Source organism: Pyrgilauda ruficollis, unplaced genomic scaffold, assembly GCF_017590135.1.
Source record: "Pyrgilauda ruficollis isolate IOZ18807 unplaced genomic scaffold, ASM1759013v1 scaffold32, whole genome shotgun sequence".
NCBI classification, from domain to species: Eukaryota; Metazoa; Chordata; class Aves; order Passeriformes; family Passeridae; genus Pyrgilauda; species Pyrgilauda ruficollis.
The window spans coordinates 2,818,806-2,835,154 of NW_024524600.1; the positions used below are offsets into that span (position 1 = coordinate 2,818,806).

At 41.1% G+C, this 16,349-nt stretch overlaps 1 protein-coding gene across 1 annotated transcript; it reads left to right on the forward strand.

Annotated features, from left to right (window-relative positions):
• The first annotated feature begins 2,513 nt into the window (after nt 1-2,513).
• Nucleotides 2,514-14,455, forward strand: NDUFA12 (NADH:ubiquinone oxidoreductase subunit A12). Its single transcript, XM_041474241.1, has 4 exons — nt 2,514-2,667; nt 5,888-5,970; nt 6,345-6,432; nt 14,183-14,455. The coding sequence occupies exons 1-4, from the start codon at nt 2,579-2,581 to the stop codon at nt 14,361-14,363; spliced, it is 441 nt and encodes a 146-aa protein (XP_041330175.1). The 5' UTR covers nt 2,514-2,578; the 3' UTR covers nt 14,364-14,455.
• The last annotated feature ends 1,894 nt before the right edge of the window (nt 14,456-16,349 follow it).

Below are 16,349 nucleotides of genomic sequence, written 5' to 3' on the forward strand. Positions count from 1 at the left end.
TGCCTTTCCATACTAAGAGCAGAGGAAATGGCAGTGGAATTGGCAAACGTAATAAAACGAGTTCTTCTAAGGTAAAATGTTAACACTAAATTATTCTGTAGATCAGTTGACTTTTGCACTTTCTGAGAATATATGAACTTCAGTTTTTCAAGATCAATTGTACCACTGAATAAAGCTCTTTAAAACTAAACTATGTAGGATTCAGTGAGATGGTTTAGGTGTGCTAACAAAATGAAGGGAAGTTACGTGTCATCCTTTGAACCATTCAGAAAACAGATTTGTTTACTTTTGAAAAATATGTTGTTTGTTATGCTCTATTAGGAAAGAAGCCAGTTACTTGTGTTCAGACTTGAGGGGGGGGTCTTTTAGGCTTGAAAAAGAGTCCTGGTGCTATTTTGTGACATGTACTTGAACTAGAGGAGAAAAAACAAGGCAGCATTAAATATATTCAGCAAGAGTTTTTGAGGCAGTGAGGTTCAGCATGCTAATTTTAGGGTAAAAAAAAGAGCAACATTTAACAAGAGTCTTAAGTTTAAAAACACTGGGAATTAAATATTTCCTATGGGTGCATGAGTTTGACAAGCACCTTGAGTGACAAGACAGCATTTCAGTGCTGTCTCCTAAAGATGTCCCAAAGTCCTAAATCCTTAGGAAGGCATACTTGCATTTGCATTCCACTGTATTTAACTGTGACATTTGCACCAAGTTCAGGGAGAATTTTTGAACACAGTAGTCAGATTCTCTTTTTATGCACAGTGACACATTAACAGAAGCAGTTTGAGTAGATGTGATGGGACTTCAGCAGTTTTGAGGTAATGAAATCCTCAGTGGAGGTTTCACTTGACTAAAGTAATGGAGAAAATAGTACAAAAAAATTTAAAATGCAATTCAAAGAAGATGCTGTAAAATGTTCCTGCTACTAAGAAAGTATTCCCCACAAAATCTTCTGTAGCATCAAAGTCACATTAAGAAGCTGATCCATTCTTCCAGCTTTGTGTCACAATGCCTTGTCCCCACAGAGGACTTCTCTGTGTCTCAGATGAAGAACCATGGTGCCACATAGATCAGTGAAGTGATCCAGATAATTTTAAATTCTTGGGGGGGAAAACCCACAACAAACAACCACATTATTTCACTGCCAGCAGAGAAAATGCTCATGGAGTTATACTTGCAGTCAGTGAAAACTATCCTAGTTATATTAATCAGGAATAGGCTTAGAAACTGGCATAAGCATTGAACCTATACAATGTTTCCAAAGTTGGCTTCCTAATTTAAACTATACTTTTCATGTTTTACACTCAATCATCAGCAGTTTATATCAATATAATGGTTTTTGTGGAAGAAGTTAAAGACAGTGAGTGAATTCTGACTGTAAATGTTCCCCCCTAGTTTTATGCCTGATAATGTACACTTACCTGACCAAATTTTAATTTTTAATAAATTTTCTAAGACTTCGGACTGTGGAAATGCAAATAACCTGCCACAAGTATACTGAAGCCTAAGACTTGTCACAAAAGAAATGCTGTCATTTGAGCACAGAACCAGCAGGGCCTATGTTTTTTGTTTGAAAACAAACCCACTTGTGTTAAAACTAAGTTTTGAGTGGAAACTCAGACCACTAGACTTTACATTGAAATGGATATATTTCTGCACTTTGAACTTGGCTAACAGAGGTTTATCTCAGTCTCATTCTCCTTTCCAGTTTAGCACTACCTACTGAATTTTTCTCTGCAGCTCCTCTGCTTTGTCCCTTCCCAAAACCCCAGTTCTGACAGTGACAGCGTCCAGCGGCTCGGCCTTTCCGTGTTTGACAGCTGGTCTCCTCATCAGCCAGCACTGGCTGCAGCACTGGTGATGTGTTTGCCAGGTGCTTTTCCAAGTCCTGCCTGCTCTGATAAAGTATAATGCATCTATTTTTCCTGCCCTGTGTAGCAGTAGCCTTGTGAAGGTCAGGGAGAGTGTTTCTGCACCTTGCCTGCTCAGCCTTGTAGCAACAGTAGTAAAGTTCTGCCAACATCCACAGGGCAACCAAAGGTCCTTCCTCACCACAGGGCTGGTGCAGAACCAGGAGAAGGCAGTGGGACAAGATGGAGAGGTGGAGTGGACACATGGATGGGACAATAGGTACACATTCCTTGATGGCCTGCCAGAGTTGGGAAAAGCCAGGAGAGACAAGACTGATCAGCTCTCCTGTGGCCATGCCCGCGGTCTGCGCGGGGTGACATGTCACCTGCCCTGCCCCTTGATGCTTGGACTCCTCACTGCCAAGTCTTGGTAACTTTTCTTACCACACCTCTTGTGACCTCTGTGAAATAAGGGACTGTCAGCAGACATTTCTATTATAAAGAGGCTTTTCTCCCTATCCTGAAGTTCTTTGTATCTTGCCGACCTTCACGTGTAAGCAGTAGGCAACTGTTATACGAATCCAGACTGCGCAGACTGAGGGCGGAACCGCAGCGTCCCCACCGCAGCCACCCTTCCGCGGCCGCGCCGCGGGCCCGCAGCCGCATCGCGCTGCTGCTTCCGTTTCCGTCGCTGAGCCAAGGGCGGCGGGGCGGGAGGCGGTGCCCGCCCCAAGATGGCGGAGTACGTGCAGGTGCTGAAGCGGGCGCTGAAGCACATCGGCAGCCACGGCGGCGCCCGCGGCGCCATCCTGCAGCTGCTCAGGTAACGCGGCACCGGCGCGGGCGGCGGGGCCTCCCCGCTGCGCCACCGCCGCCCCGCGGGGTCACCTTGAGGGGCGGGCGGGGCCGGGCGTGAGGGGGCGCTGCCTGGGCCGGGCGGGCCTCGGGAGGAGCCCGCTCCGCCCCGCGCTCCGCCGAGGGCGGCGTGTCCCGGTCGGCTGTGGGTGCTGTGCTCAGAGCGGTCCCCGGGCAGGGCCCGCGGCTGTTTTCTCTTCTTGAGGCACCTTGCGGGGTTCCTGGACGCTGAGCTGCCGGTGTTGCCCGGGCCGGTTGTCCTGGTGCCCAGCCCCAGTCCGTAGTCCTGTTGCCACAGCCGCGTCTCTGCTGTAGCTGCACTCAGTGCTTCTGTGTACACCATCGCGCCCTTTGCTCTGGGTCACCTCAGGCTGGCAGTGGCTTTCTTGAACAGTGCAAATCTGAAAGCCGTGGGTGTGCTGAAATCCCGTGGTCTAAAGCAAGAGAGTTACTTCATCTGCCTTACTGGCTCTGTTTCTTCTCATTCGATTCAAACTGCAGATCACATCTGCTCTTTGGCAGTGGATTGTCACCGCTGACCTATGCTCAGCTTTGGATGCCCTCCAGCCCCAGCAGCATTTAGTGCAAAATAAGTTTCAGTCTTTGTTTCCATTCGTGTCTGAGTACTTTATTCCCCAACTACAGAACCTTGCACTTGTCCACGTTAAACTTTCTCCTGTTTTTTTCTCTCACTCCCATCTCGTCTCTTTTTTGTGGCAAGTATTTTGAATTGTGATACCGTATGCTTGAAGCTGCTCCCAAAAAGGAGTGTCAGGTTTATAAAGGCATTATTTTTTTCATTCAGATCCTTGATGAAATGGAGGGTGGAAGTCTAAATGTGCGTGATCCAAATTCAGCATGTCAGTAACCTTTGTTATCTTTATAGTTAGTCCTGGAGAAGTATTAGGATGTATCCAGTAAATGTTTTAGGCCTAACCACATGCTAAAATGCCTTTTTTTAATAAATACTGGGAAGTCAGGAATATGGGATAAGGGTGATTTGCAAATATAAAATATCCTCCTATATATTAAGGGCTTTCTTATCTTAGAACAAATGAGCCAAGTTTTCTGAGCCTTCTTGAAGGCTTCCCCCTGCCCATACACATCATAATGGCCCTTTTTCTGTTATTTTTTGTGGCTTAAATTGATCTGGTTTGAAGAGTTAAACATAACATTTCACACAGGTGCTGATCAGGCCTCATCAGTATTTTCGTGTAGTGGCTTTAGTCCCTGTAGAGCAGTAAAACAATACATGGTTTCCCTGGCTACTGCTTGCTGCTATTATAATTGCTGTTTTCTGTCACACACCTACCCCCCTCCCTCCCCCAGCTTGTTTCCTCCACTTTGTTTTTCTTCTCAGGCTGTAGCCATTACTCTGACAGTTCTCAAGAAGAAATGGAGCTGGGGAAGTGAAAGTGTGGAAGAGTTTGAGTGTTAGGTGTCATCAGAGTGCCTCTTCCTAAGCACAGCTTGATAAATGTCTCCTCAGAGATCTTTTGTGAGTCTGAGATCTCAGGCTGTGTTGACACCTTTCTACCACACAGAAGAGAGGGCAGGCAAGACTGCAGGCAGTGCTGTCCTTTTTTTCCTCCAGAAGACTGAAGTTAGGTGTGCTAGGTGAGGAGGCACAGCCAATCCTCATAACCACACCAACCACAAACAGCTGCTGCCTCCTGCTCACCTTTCAAGCCGTTAAATCATCCCTCCCAGCTCAAGGAATGGGTTTGGTGTTTAAAGGAAGAGTTATCAAGAGTTAACTTTCTTGAAACAGTTGATTTTAAGAAGTAATCACGGTAATTAGAAAAAAAATATTCACCCAAGTCAGGAGACTCTTTCTCTGAATTTCCCTGCTTTTCTCTGTATGTTTTCCACTGAAGCAGCTGCAGAAGATTTATATGCTATGAAGTCAAATTACTATGAGCCTTTGTGACTGGAAACATTGTCCTTACTTAAAATTCAAAATTGTTTGAAAAATATTCTCAGGAAGCCATAAATAGATCTTAGTGTCTGATATTGGTATTCAGGGCATGTAGTCAGGACAAGGGCATAAGAACACTTGCAAGACAGGGAGGGGAGAAAGGAGGGGAGAGCAGCAGTGGAATGGCTCTTCTTTTTCTGAAGCTGGGAACTCAGACTTGTGTAGTTGAGCCAGAGATCTTTGAATGTTTCAGATGAATGTGTCAGAGAATTTCTCTGCCTGCCACCACAGAGGTTTAAAATGAGGACTTGCTGGAGTGATTGTCACTTTCACCCACCCTGGGAGAAAAGACAACAAAAAAGCTTCATCTGAACACATTCCTCCTCTCACTTGGGATTGAGTTGAGAATGTGCATAATATTACAAACAACTAAAACCTTTGAGAGGAAACTTTTCCCTGTCTAATGCTGTCTCGGATGAATGTCAGTAAAAAGAAAAGCAAAATTGCAAATAGAGAGGGAGAAGAGTACTTTGATTAATTTTATGGTTTTATCACTAGAATGTAAATCATAGGCTTGGTTTAATGATTGATTGCTACAATAATGTAAAAATGTGTTCTCTATAAAGAGTTGAAAACCATATATACCTTATCTGGGTCAGTGTAAGTCTCACAGAGTTGCAGGGTGAATGCATGGATCTTTCACCATTATACAAAAGCAAGAAAGTAACAATTATAATTTAGGGTTTAGCATGTATTTTCTTGGCAAGCAGCTTCAATGGCCTAAAATATTATTACTTTTCCCCTCTTGGAGATTACTGCCCACACAGACACGTGAGATCTCTTGTGCTGCTTCAGTGCTGACCACTTCCAGTGGCAATTCAGGCTGAAATAGGAGCTGCTGGTAGTTGAGAAGGATGGTAACATTCCCTACTAACTGGATTAGCATGTGCCTCTGGGACTCCCACAGTATTTAAGGTTTGTGGGTGTTAAATTGTTACATTGTAGAGTTACTTTATCTTCTAGTATAATGAGCTGTTAAATAAGTGAGAGTCCCTGAAAGGCTTTTTGTACAGCTTTTGTCATCCTGTCAGTGGGGCGCGCATTAGTTGCAGGAATTGGTGATTGTTTTGCAATCCATAAGCTTAAATAGATTTTTTAAAAAATATCTTTGGATACATGTGTACAGATTTTTACTAACCCTGAAGGAACCTCTGTCACAATTTCATTCTGAGAGGACACCAACTGAAACTGTTGTTTTGATAATTCACAGGGTCAATGATTTGAAGACTGGTAATCTGATAGGAATTGACAAATATGGAAACAAATACTATGAAGACAAAAGAAACTTCTTTGGTACGTGTGCTAATGTGAACACCTCCCAGCCAGCTGTGCAGCTCCCACATAGCTTGTGTTAACAGAGGAGTTTCTCTGCCTGAAAATAGGTATGTTCCTATTTCCTATTCCTATTTCCTATTTCCTATTATTTGTACAATAGCCAATATTTCCTTCCTTGTGAGAGTGTTAGATTCAGTCATCTCAAACTACAGTAACAGTGGAAATACAGAAGACTTGGAAAATAGAAGCTGTGCTGGTTTAAAAATAAGTGCCCATTATGGTAGATACTATCACTCAAAATGTTTTTTCCTTGGTTTTCCTGAATTCTCTCCTTTATAAGCAACTAGTTTATTGTTTTGAGCTAATATGATGTTTCTGTTTGTTTACTTAAGGTCGGCACAGATGGGTTGTATATACTGATGAAATGAATGGCAAAAATACCTTTTGGGAAGTTGATGGAAGCATGGTGCCCCCTGAATGGTAAACTATTTAGCTTAATAATGTGGACAGATACCAGTTGTGTAATTGTTTTATATTTTCTTATATTGCAAAGCAGAAGATTAAAAAAAAAGGTTTCATGGTCATAGCTGCCTTGTCTATGACCAGAAGATTTCAGACTCGTCGCTTCTAATATTGAACTGCATTCATGTTTATTGCTCACTGTCCTGGCAGAGGCACTCACTGCTTTTTGGACTGAGAAAAGCATTTTGCCAGCCAGATTGAGCAGGTCAAGACAGTCTTCCCATTTTCTTTATTATGTGTGATTCCTTGTTAATGGTTTGGCAAAGCCTTGGGCCACCAGAAGTAAAATATTTGTTATTTCCATCATAAGCAAGAGCCTAAGGAACATATGGTGGAACAACATTCTTTAACCGACAGCCACTAACAGCATAATTGTTTCAAACACATATACACTGATGTTGTAGTAAACATTAAAGTGCCAGGATGCTCCATATGTTGACTGCTACTTGACTATAATTTTTATTGAGGTTTTGTTTTCTGTTCATGCATTTCAGTAATACTTCTGTACAGCCTTGAGTTCCAGAAGGTCTCTGGCCACAGCTGTTGACCCTTTTTTTGTTTTCCTAGAAAACTCACACCCCGTAAAGTAACAGTGTATACTGGTAAGAGCAATCTCTGTGTAATTCTTAAGGAACAGGAATAGCACTTCAGCCACAAAGCAGCAAAAGGTGACATCAAGCGAGGAGCATTTGGGTAGACTGAGCAAACACTGCTTTTTATTACTCCTGTGACAAATGCTCTGTGCAAAGGCTGGGATTGATTATAAAATCTCCTAAACTGTGGCTCTTGCTGGAACATTTGAGGAATGTGTGGGTAGACTCTCTAGCTGGTCAATTTTGTTTCAAGCTCTCCCAGCCTTGTATTATGTTTAATGTGGTTAATGCTTTTCTCTGTCTTATTTGGTAAGAACTGAATGGCATTGTTTTTGGAAGGGACTTAGAATCTCCAACACCAGGATGTTTGTGCCTTGCTCTCTGCATAACTCTTGTTTGGTTCTGGTTGTTATCCACTATTAGACTGTGCTGGGATTTAAGATTTTCTTTATTTTGAGGCACAGGTTTTGTTTCACACAGATTTTAGTTTTTATTTTGGTTTTTTTCCTTTGTTTATGGTTATGGGATATTTGTTGCCTCTTTACAGACCTCAGTAAAGGGTTTCTTCCTGAGAAAAGTGATGTTTCAAGAGTTAAGTAGCTTGTTTACTTCACAGAAATTAATGAGTTAGAAAAACTTGTTTTCCTATTTATGTGGAAAAAGTTCCTTTAAAAGAAGGAGTAAAGATTTCATTATTTTCTAGACTGATGAGTGTAATGAGGCATAAGAGGGTGAACAGTCTTGTGTTCCAAGGTATTTTTGTCAGGAAACCTAGTTGTGCAGTACCAGTCAAGTTTGTGGATTTGGGTTTTTTTGGGGGCAGGTGGGATAAGGAGGGGATGGTGTTTCTTGCTGATAAATTGTATGTCCCATGATAACATATGTTTATTATTATGTAGGAATCCTAGCTTTGTGACATATCTAAATCACTGATGTGTATTTCCATACAGCCTAGAGACATCTTTAAAAATTGAAATATTTTGACTGGGAATAAATGCTGTCTTACAAGACTTTTTAAAAATTTTAATTTGATGCTATACTGCCTTAAGTTTTTAACATGGCATAGACTTCTGAATTGAGACTGACAATATTTTGTACAAGCTGCTGCCAGTGTAACCCTGGAGTTGTGCAACAGGTAATGAGTGGTTATTTTGGACCCAGAAATTTGCTGGAAATAAATTAAACAGTGTGAAATTACTTATATTAACAAAGAAAGTAATTAATCCATAGTATAACAGTATGATGTATGTTTGTCATCCTTGGCTCAGCGGGGAAGTGTTTAAGTACTGCTGTTAGAGGTGGGTGTGATCTGAATGCTTCTTCTAAACACTGATGTTTTTCCTCTGGAATTCAGTTCATTTAGCTCAGCTCAGTTTTGCGGGTATGCTGTTGTATCCTGTCTTGCAGTAAGTTCTGTGCCTTCAGGATTATAGAATGTGAATGATTGTTCAAGTACAATCAAGTGAAGCTCATCTATGATGAACTGGAAAAAAGCATTTTGGTATGTTAAAAAGTTCTGGAAACAACTGGAAGAAAATGCTACTCTTTGCCTTTTCTCAGATACTAGAGAAAAAGAAAAAGCAGCAAGAAAATCACTTTATATGTAAATGACATTGTAAAACCATTTTAGGAGCTACTGAGTATTTTCAGTGTTCTGAAATAATTGATGTAATGTCTTTTGACAACGGATGTACTGAAATTGTACAGTCTAAAGGAAATCAGAGTGTTGTTTTGACATATGTCTACTCTCCAGGGAATCGAGACTGTTGCTTTTAAAACATGTTTCCACACTAGAATATGTAGGCTTGTGATGTATTCTGATTTAGTTGTTATTTCACTTTTTTTTACTCTGGGTTTTCTTTTTTTTTTTTTTTTCTCCAAAATCCCGATGTTGGTATCTACTTTGTTGGAGACAAATTAGATTTTTTAGATTAATTAGTTAATTAGATTTTTTTTAAAAATTTCTTTAATACTTGCCTTGGGAATAATGAATATTAATCCTCTTGTAATGCTTTACAAGATATTTTGACTTTTTTTTTCCCTACACAAATTAATCTTTTTGACTTTTAGACAGTGAGAGAAACCAAATCCTTATTTTGTCTCTTAGTAGTCAGTGTTGTCTGCAGGAGCTCAGTGCTTCCATTTTCGAGCACACTGATCGGGTGTGCTCTGTGAACATATAAACAATAGAAGTTAAATCCGTTTATAGCAATGCCTGTGGGGACTCTGTTTAGTGTTTTCATGGATGTCTCCATTGCAGCATCACTAATCCTTGGCCTATGTTTAAGCTATTTGTTTATTGTATTTCTGGTGTATTGTACTTTGGTTTGCATTTTGGCCAAATACTTTGAACAAACAAATTGACAACTGGTGCAAGTGTACATACTACTTTAAAATAAATTCCTCTTTCAGTATGATCCTGTGGGGAAAGAAGTGCTGCAATTTGAGAATAGCTTTTCCTTTTGTAAGGACACTTCATTTTGCCAGGGCTGTCCTGTGTATTTGTGGTGTCTGTCCTGTACTTTGAGGTTTATTTCCTTATGATGCAAATCTGACATCTTTGGAAGGAGCTCCAGGAGTGTTTACTTCATACAGTGAAGTATTGCAAATTTACCTTCAGTTTAATAGTCTGCATCCTCTTTTGTTGATCTGACAGGGAGAAATGTAGCACCTCAGACTTTAAGTGCCAGCACACTAGAAAATGTAAGGAAATTTGCAAATCTCCTGAAAAAATGCTGCTTTTCAAGTTTGCCTTCAAGGAAAACAAAACAGAAAGATTGAACAGAAAAAGAAGGGATTGGAAAAATTTTCATCCTTCTAGTAGCTTCACAATAAATTTGTGGGGTTTTATAGCTCAATTAAATGCTAATTTGGTGTTTTCAGGTAAATTGGATGCCATCTCATTGCTATGATGTAGAAACTTGCACGAGAAATTAAAGTTATCTCCCATGGTAAACAAATAAACACGTTTTATATCCCTTTTTCCTTCTCTGCCCTATGACCCGAACCCACATCTTAATTTCTCTTGTCTCACTGCAGCATAGTTACCGTGTGGCAAAAAGTGGATGTTAACAAGTTGGCAAACGTGGTGAGCTGGCACAGGCTGTGCCTGAACCTTGCAGATGCACATATGGTAGTGGCTGCTGAGTTTGTGTAGCATCAGTTCTTGTTTGACAGCTTGTACATCATATAATTGGCTCCAGTCCCTTGTAGCTTCAGTTTGAAATCTACTTGCTTTTAAATATTTGTTAAAACTTTGGGAAAAATTCTACATGGTCTTGAGAGCTTTTGAAGATACTTTGAGGTGTCTTTTGTCCATTTATGCAAGAAAATGTGCAGAGGCTTTGCTGGCCTCAGTCTGCTTCCTAGTGACTGTTCACTAATTCAGGAAGCTGCTTCAGCCTCTTCAGGGCTGCTTGCATCCTCCTGATTTTTCTGTGCTCTGTGCAAGTCGTCTGCTTCATTGTGGGTTTTCAGTCATTAATTGCTTTTGAATCTTTTTTTTTCCACAATGGATTTATAGGCAGAGTTTGTATAGAAATCTGGCCATCTGCAGGGTGTCATATCTCTTTATTCATGCTGTTCAACCTAGCACATGAAAAGCTTTTCTTGAACATCTGGGGGTAGAGTCTGAGATAATTTCAGAGCTTCAAACAATTCTTTGAGGCAGGTGTCAAGGGGAAAGTCTTTCCAAAATAAAGTTTTCAAGATTTTAAGTGGAAAGTGGGAGCTTTTGTTTGAGAGAACAGACTCTGCAAACCAAAATGCTTTTGTAAGTCACATGTTGTGCTTCTAAGAGGAATATTTTGTGACCAGGTTAAGCCCTGACACTCCTAAATATAAGTATAATTCATAGTGGATTGATTGTATAAACAAACTTTTGAAATCTCTTCATGTTTTCCAATACCTGCAGTTGTACCGGCAATCTTGTCAGTGAGCAATTATATTTTTACTTTGCAGTGAGAAAATGTGATTCAAGGATTGGTTTTGCTGATCTATTTTTATTTAAGCCTGGTTTCTTGTTGATATTATAGAAATCCAGAAAATCTTAAACCCAAAGACACTAATTACTCAAAAATTCTGCATTTTAAAAGATTTTATTGATTTAGTCTTTAGGAGCTGCAAAGCAATAGTTTAAATGACAGGTGAAGCTACTCTGTTAAATGCTATTGTGAAACTTTTCTGATGTTTCAAGGAATGACAAGTACACTTGTAGGGACAGAAGTGCCAGACATCACACAAGCTTGGAATGTAGCTGATTTTGGCTGAGCATTAATACAGTTCTAGTGCTGTGAGGTGAGGTGCTTAGGATGGTGAGGCATGATGATGGATGCCTAAATAGGGATTTGTGTGCAGGATCCTTATCCTCTGTTACCAGAAGCATCACGAGGTGAACATGCGTGTGCTCTAAGTTGCCTGTGTGATGGTTTAACCCCAGCCAGACACCAAGCCCCAGGCAGCTGCTTGTTCACTCCCCCTCCAGTGGGACTGGGGAGAGAACGGGGAGGGAAGAGGCTAGAAAACTCACAGGCTGAGATAAGTGCAGTTCTACTGGGAAAGCAGAAGTTGCACACAGGCAAAGCAAAGCAAGAAATCATGCACTGCTTCCCGTGGGCAGGCAGGTGTTCAGCCATCTCCAGGAGAGCCGGGCTCTGTCACGCATAATGGTGACTTGGGGAGATAAATATCATCAGTCCAGACATGCCCTTCTACCTCCTTCTTCCCCCTACTTTATATCCTGAGCATGATGCTACGTGGTACAGAATATTCCTTTGGACACTTGGGGTCACCTGTCCTGGCTGTGTCTCCTCCCAGAGACGCTTGGGGTCCCCTGTCCTGGCTGTGTCTCCTCCCAGTGTCCCATATATCTCTAGTCTCCCTGACAGCATGGCAGTACAAAAAGCAGAAAAGGCCTTGGCTATGTGTAAGCCCTGCTCAGCAATAACAAAAACATCTCTTGTGTTATCAACCCTGTGTTCAGCACAAATCCAGAACACAGCCCCATACCAGCCACTGTGAGGAAAATTAGCTCTACCCCAGCCCAAAGCAGCACAGTCACATAAGAGTTAAATTTACTTTATTCATATCCCTTGCACATTGCAATAAAGCCTTAATTTTTATTTTTAAAAAGAAAATTAACTCTATCCTGGCCAAAGCCAGCATATGTTACAGTAAGCAGTTTTGAAAAGCTGGAGCTCCTCTGGAGTGATACTGCAAAGCATTTTGAAATGCAGTCCTTGAGTCTGTATAAGCAGAATGGACTGTTCCTTTGCCCTCTCTGTTTCTGTGTTGGCAGTGGAGAGCTTGTTGGGTGTGAGCACAGGATCCCTCCTCTGTCAAGTTAGCTTTTTTGCAGTGTTTCTGCCAACCTTGATGCAGGCTGTCGTAAGCCACGTGATCCCTGAGGTGATGTGAAGCACAGCAGCGCACAGAATTATCCTGACAGGTGTGAATCGGGCAAGAGAGTTTGCCCAAGGTGAGAGCTTTGTGTGGCCAGGACATTTCAGAGGCTGGTTTAAAACACCAGGGTTAAAACTGAGCAACGTCTGATCCTGTATCATCAGACCACATAGTGATTAGTAGTGCTATGGGCCCACCTTTTTCCAGACAGAAATTGTTAGCCATTTACCTTCTTTTTTTAGTAAAAACAGTGTGAAATGTACACTTAGAATGAGACCAGACTTACAAAGGAGAGCAGAGAGAGGAAGAGCATTATACACGTGTATAACTTCCAAAGTGGATCATTTTTCCCACAAAAATTGTTCTTTGCCTCTAAACACAGTTTTTTCTTCTTGGTTTTAAATGATCATATGGTTCCAGTTTCCTGGCAGCCCTCAGTCCTACAATGTGTGGCTTTAGTTTGAGGGTTTTGTTTGGTTTTTACTTCTAGAAAAAGAACTTTAGACGGACACTTTTTTTAAAGTGAAATCTTTGTACTAAAGTTATAGCCAAAGTTGTGATTTTTATTTCTTTTTTATTTTTTTTAATATATGTCAAGAAGCAATTTTAAAATATTACCAACCTTCTGTAGAGCTCTTTGGATGTAGAGTATACCTGTCAGTCTATTTCTCACCACTTTTATCATGGTTTTGTTTTGCTGTATAAATGAAGTGTGCTGGATTTATTGCTAAGGGCTGAAGATGTAATTTTTAGGCTTTCTAATAGAACTAGAAAAGAGGACTTCATATTTTTAGGTCAAGTCTTTGCAAAAGCTGATTAGCAGAAATCTCCTTAATTCTACCTCAGTAAAAAAATACATAAGCTTGCAAAAAATGTCATAACATCAGTTTTGTCATAACTATACACAGTATGAAGTCCGTATAAACTGACAGATTAAATTAAAATGTAATTCATATTTGAAAGTTGCTTCAGGCACTGAAATAGGAAAGGGATGAAATCAATTCAGTTGGTCCCTGCTGCAGTGTTTCAGTAAATTGTTAGGGAAAATGCTTTGCTTGATCATTACTGTTGCTTGCACAGAGAAAGATTGACATTTAGTTCATAGGTAAAGGCTAATCACTGGAATCACTTGGTAATTACCCTATTACTGATTGGTATTAATCATTGTGTTGTGCAGACAGTAAATATTTATGTGCTTGTTTTAGGTGTACTTATGTTGTTAATCTGTATCCCAAGTGGCAGCCTCCTGTATGCTTTGAAAATGACATTGAAATTGTTGTGCAGCATAGTCTTCTGGTAATTGAAAACAAAACAAGTTGCCATAACTGAACGAAGAAAAAGCCCAGGCAACAAAGCCAAACATCGTGGTTTTGTCATTTGTAGTGCCTGTCTTAACCTGGCTGCCTGGTGAAGGCTGTACAAATGAGTGACAGTAACTCGGCCCAAATACTGAGTGTACAAAAGAACAGGAAATCTGAACTAGGTGTGCTTTCAGTTACTTGGAGGCAGAACTGTTATCAGTTATGCTTGTGAAACTAATTAAAATCAATATCCTGTAGTCTCATTCAAAGTCACATTGGATTAAAATTATTTTTTTCCCTTCTCAGAATAAATACTTCTGGTCTCTTCAGAGGAGGACCCTTGGGAGTCAGGAGATAGGCTTGGTAGACATCCTGTGATGTTCCTTAATAACAATATGTCTTTTTCCTCTCAAGGCATCGCTGGCTGCACTCAATGACGGATGACCCTCCAACTACTCATCCACCAGTTGCACGTAAATTTATCTGGGAGACCCATAAATTCAATGTGAGTGGCACTCCTGAGCAGTATGTGCCTTACTCTACTACTCGCAAGAAGATACACGAGTGGATCCCACCTAAACCAGCCAGCAAATAGCAACAGCAACAACATGACTTGTCTCAGCTTGGGCTTTCAGTGTAAATTGTATTTTCACTGGTTTTGTTCGCAATAAAAGCCTCCTATAGTAATCATAGTTTAGTTTATTGAATTGAGGGCAGAGAAACAAGTGAGAAAATTTTGGGAATAGGACAGAATACATGACAAGTCTTAATCTCATCAAGATATTGTGCTTTTTCTCATATTGTCAGTGTCCTGTCTTCACATAAGCAGCTCTCTAACTCTTTTTAGCATAATGACCATTCCTGTGATGGTTACTCACATTTGTGTCACTCAGCAGAATACAAATACGCATTTCAAATACAGATTTCTCATCTTTAACATCATCCTTTTGCTGTCTCTGCATGGCAGATAATGCATTCTTCATGCATGATTTTGGCAAGCTATCTTTTTAAATTTTTATAAGACAAGTTAGAATAGTTTGACCAGTCAGGATTATAGTTTTCATTCATAAAGTATTCCTAAGTATGTGCATGAGTATGCAAAACACATTGCTCTGTTCCAGTATGGGATGAAACATAATATAAAACTTGTAAGGCTACATTAATCAAAAGACATCTCACCTATAAGGGAACTCAGCCATAAGAAGAGGGCGCTCTGTCACAAAAATCTCTTTTGCTGTGCAGGTGCATTACAAGATGTTGTCATAAGGGTTTGAGATGGACTGTTTCCTTTCTTGTGTCAAGATTTTTAAAGGTCTTTGGAAGTTCAATATTGCACAATTTTTTAGGAGGTAGAGAAGTAAAATGTGCTAGAACCCAGTCTCAAAAATGTAAAGCTGGCAAGTTTGAAAGTGAGAGCTGTGGCTTTTTTCTGTATCTTGCTAATGGTTGACTTTTGTTCCAATCTGCTTATGTGTTTTAGCAAAGCTTGCCCACTCCACAAGGCTTCTGTACCTGATGCCCTGCTCTGTAGATAATTGATGGGAGGTGTGCCCACCCAGCCTCTCATTCATTCACCCCAGCATCTCAGCTGGTTGGGGGAGAAAAGAAAAGCTTCATGGGTTGAGAAAACTGGGAAGAGTGATTGCCAGTTACCATCGAGAGCAAAAGAGACTTTAATTATTGCCAATTAAAACTGCATAGTGAGAAACAAAGTCAAAAACTGTAAAACATCAGCCTCCCTTCCTACTCCTTCACACCTTCACTCCTGACTCCTCTGCCTCCTCCTCAGGGCATGGTGGTCAGTCTGTAACAGCTGTTGTGGGCTCTGCTGTTCCTGCCCCCTGCTTCAGCCTGAGTCCTCTTCATGAGCTGCAGTTCTTTTGGATAAAGCCAGTATGGGTTTTCCACAGGCTGAGGGTGCTGTTGGGAAATGCCTGCTTGCTGCTGTGGATTCCTCCTGGGGCTGCCAGGAATCTCAGCTGTGGCAGCACCTCCTCACCCTCCTCCTGCTTTCAACTTGATGTTCGGGTGACTGCTGCCCACTTCTTCCCCCCTTCCATCCCCTGCCTGTGCAATATTTCTTTGCCCCACCTCAAATCCTCTTTCCCAGAGGTGCCCCCGTTTGGCAGCCGGACTGAGCCGTGCCCTGTGTTGCGTTGGCTGCATCCAGCACAGGGCAGCCCTGGCCTCTCCCCACAGAGGCTCCTGCAGACCCCACTGCCAGCCCCTTGGCAATTACACTCAGTGTAATGACTTACAGAAATGGTTGTTAAAGATGACTGAGAAGGGGGCTGGATGTATTACATGCTTGCAATTGCCTGTCAGGAAGAAAAAACCTTTGCTCCCCAATAGCCCCCACAGTGGCTGCACCACTGACTCCACACTGGCTGATTTTCCTTTGCATGCCCACCTGACTGGCTTTCTTAACCCTCAGTTGAATCCTTCCTTATTAAATCAAATTCTGGATTAATTCATTGTTTAAAGGTGGAGTTTTTTGCTTTAATTTCTTTAAATTAGTTCTAGTCTTTAAATTAGTAGGAAGTAGCACCAACATCTCCTAACCTATCTAATTAGAAAAGGA

Excerpts from the sequence above, each read along its gene's own strand:
- NDUFA12 (XM_041474241.1), top strand. The coding sequence starts at position 2,579 with ATGGCGGAGTACGTGCAGGTGCTGAAGCGGGCGCTGAAGCACATCGGC. Across the intron at positions 5,971-6,344 it reads AGACAAAAGAAACTTCTTTG|GTCGGCACAGATGGGTTGTA; the intron begins GTACGTGTGCTA and ends TGTTTACTTAAG. Across the intron at positions 6,433-14,182 it reads AGCATGGTGCCCCCTGAATG|GCATCGCTGGCTGCACTCAA; the intron begins GTAAACTATTTA and ends TTTCCTCTCAAG.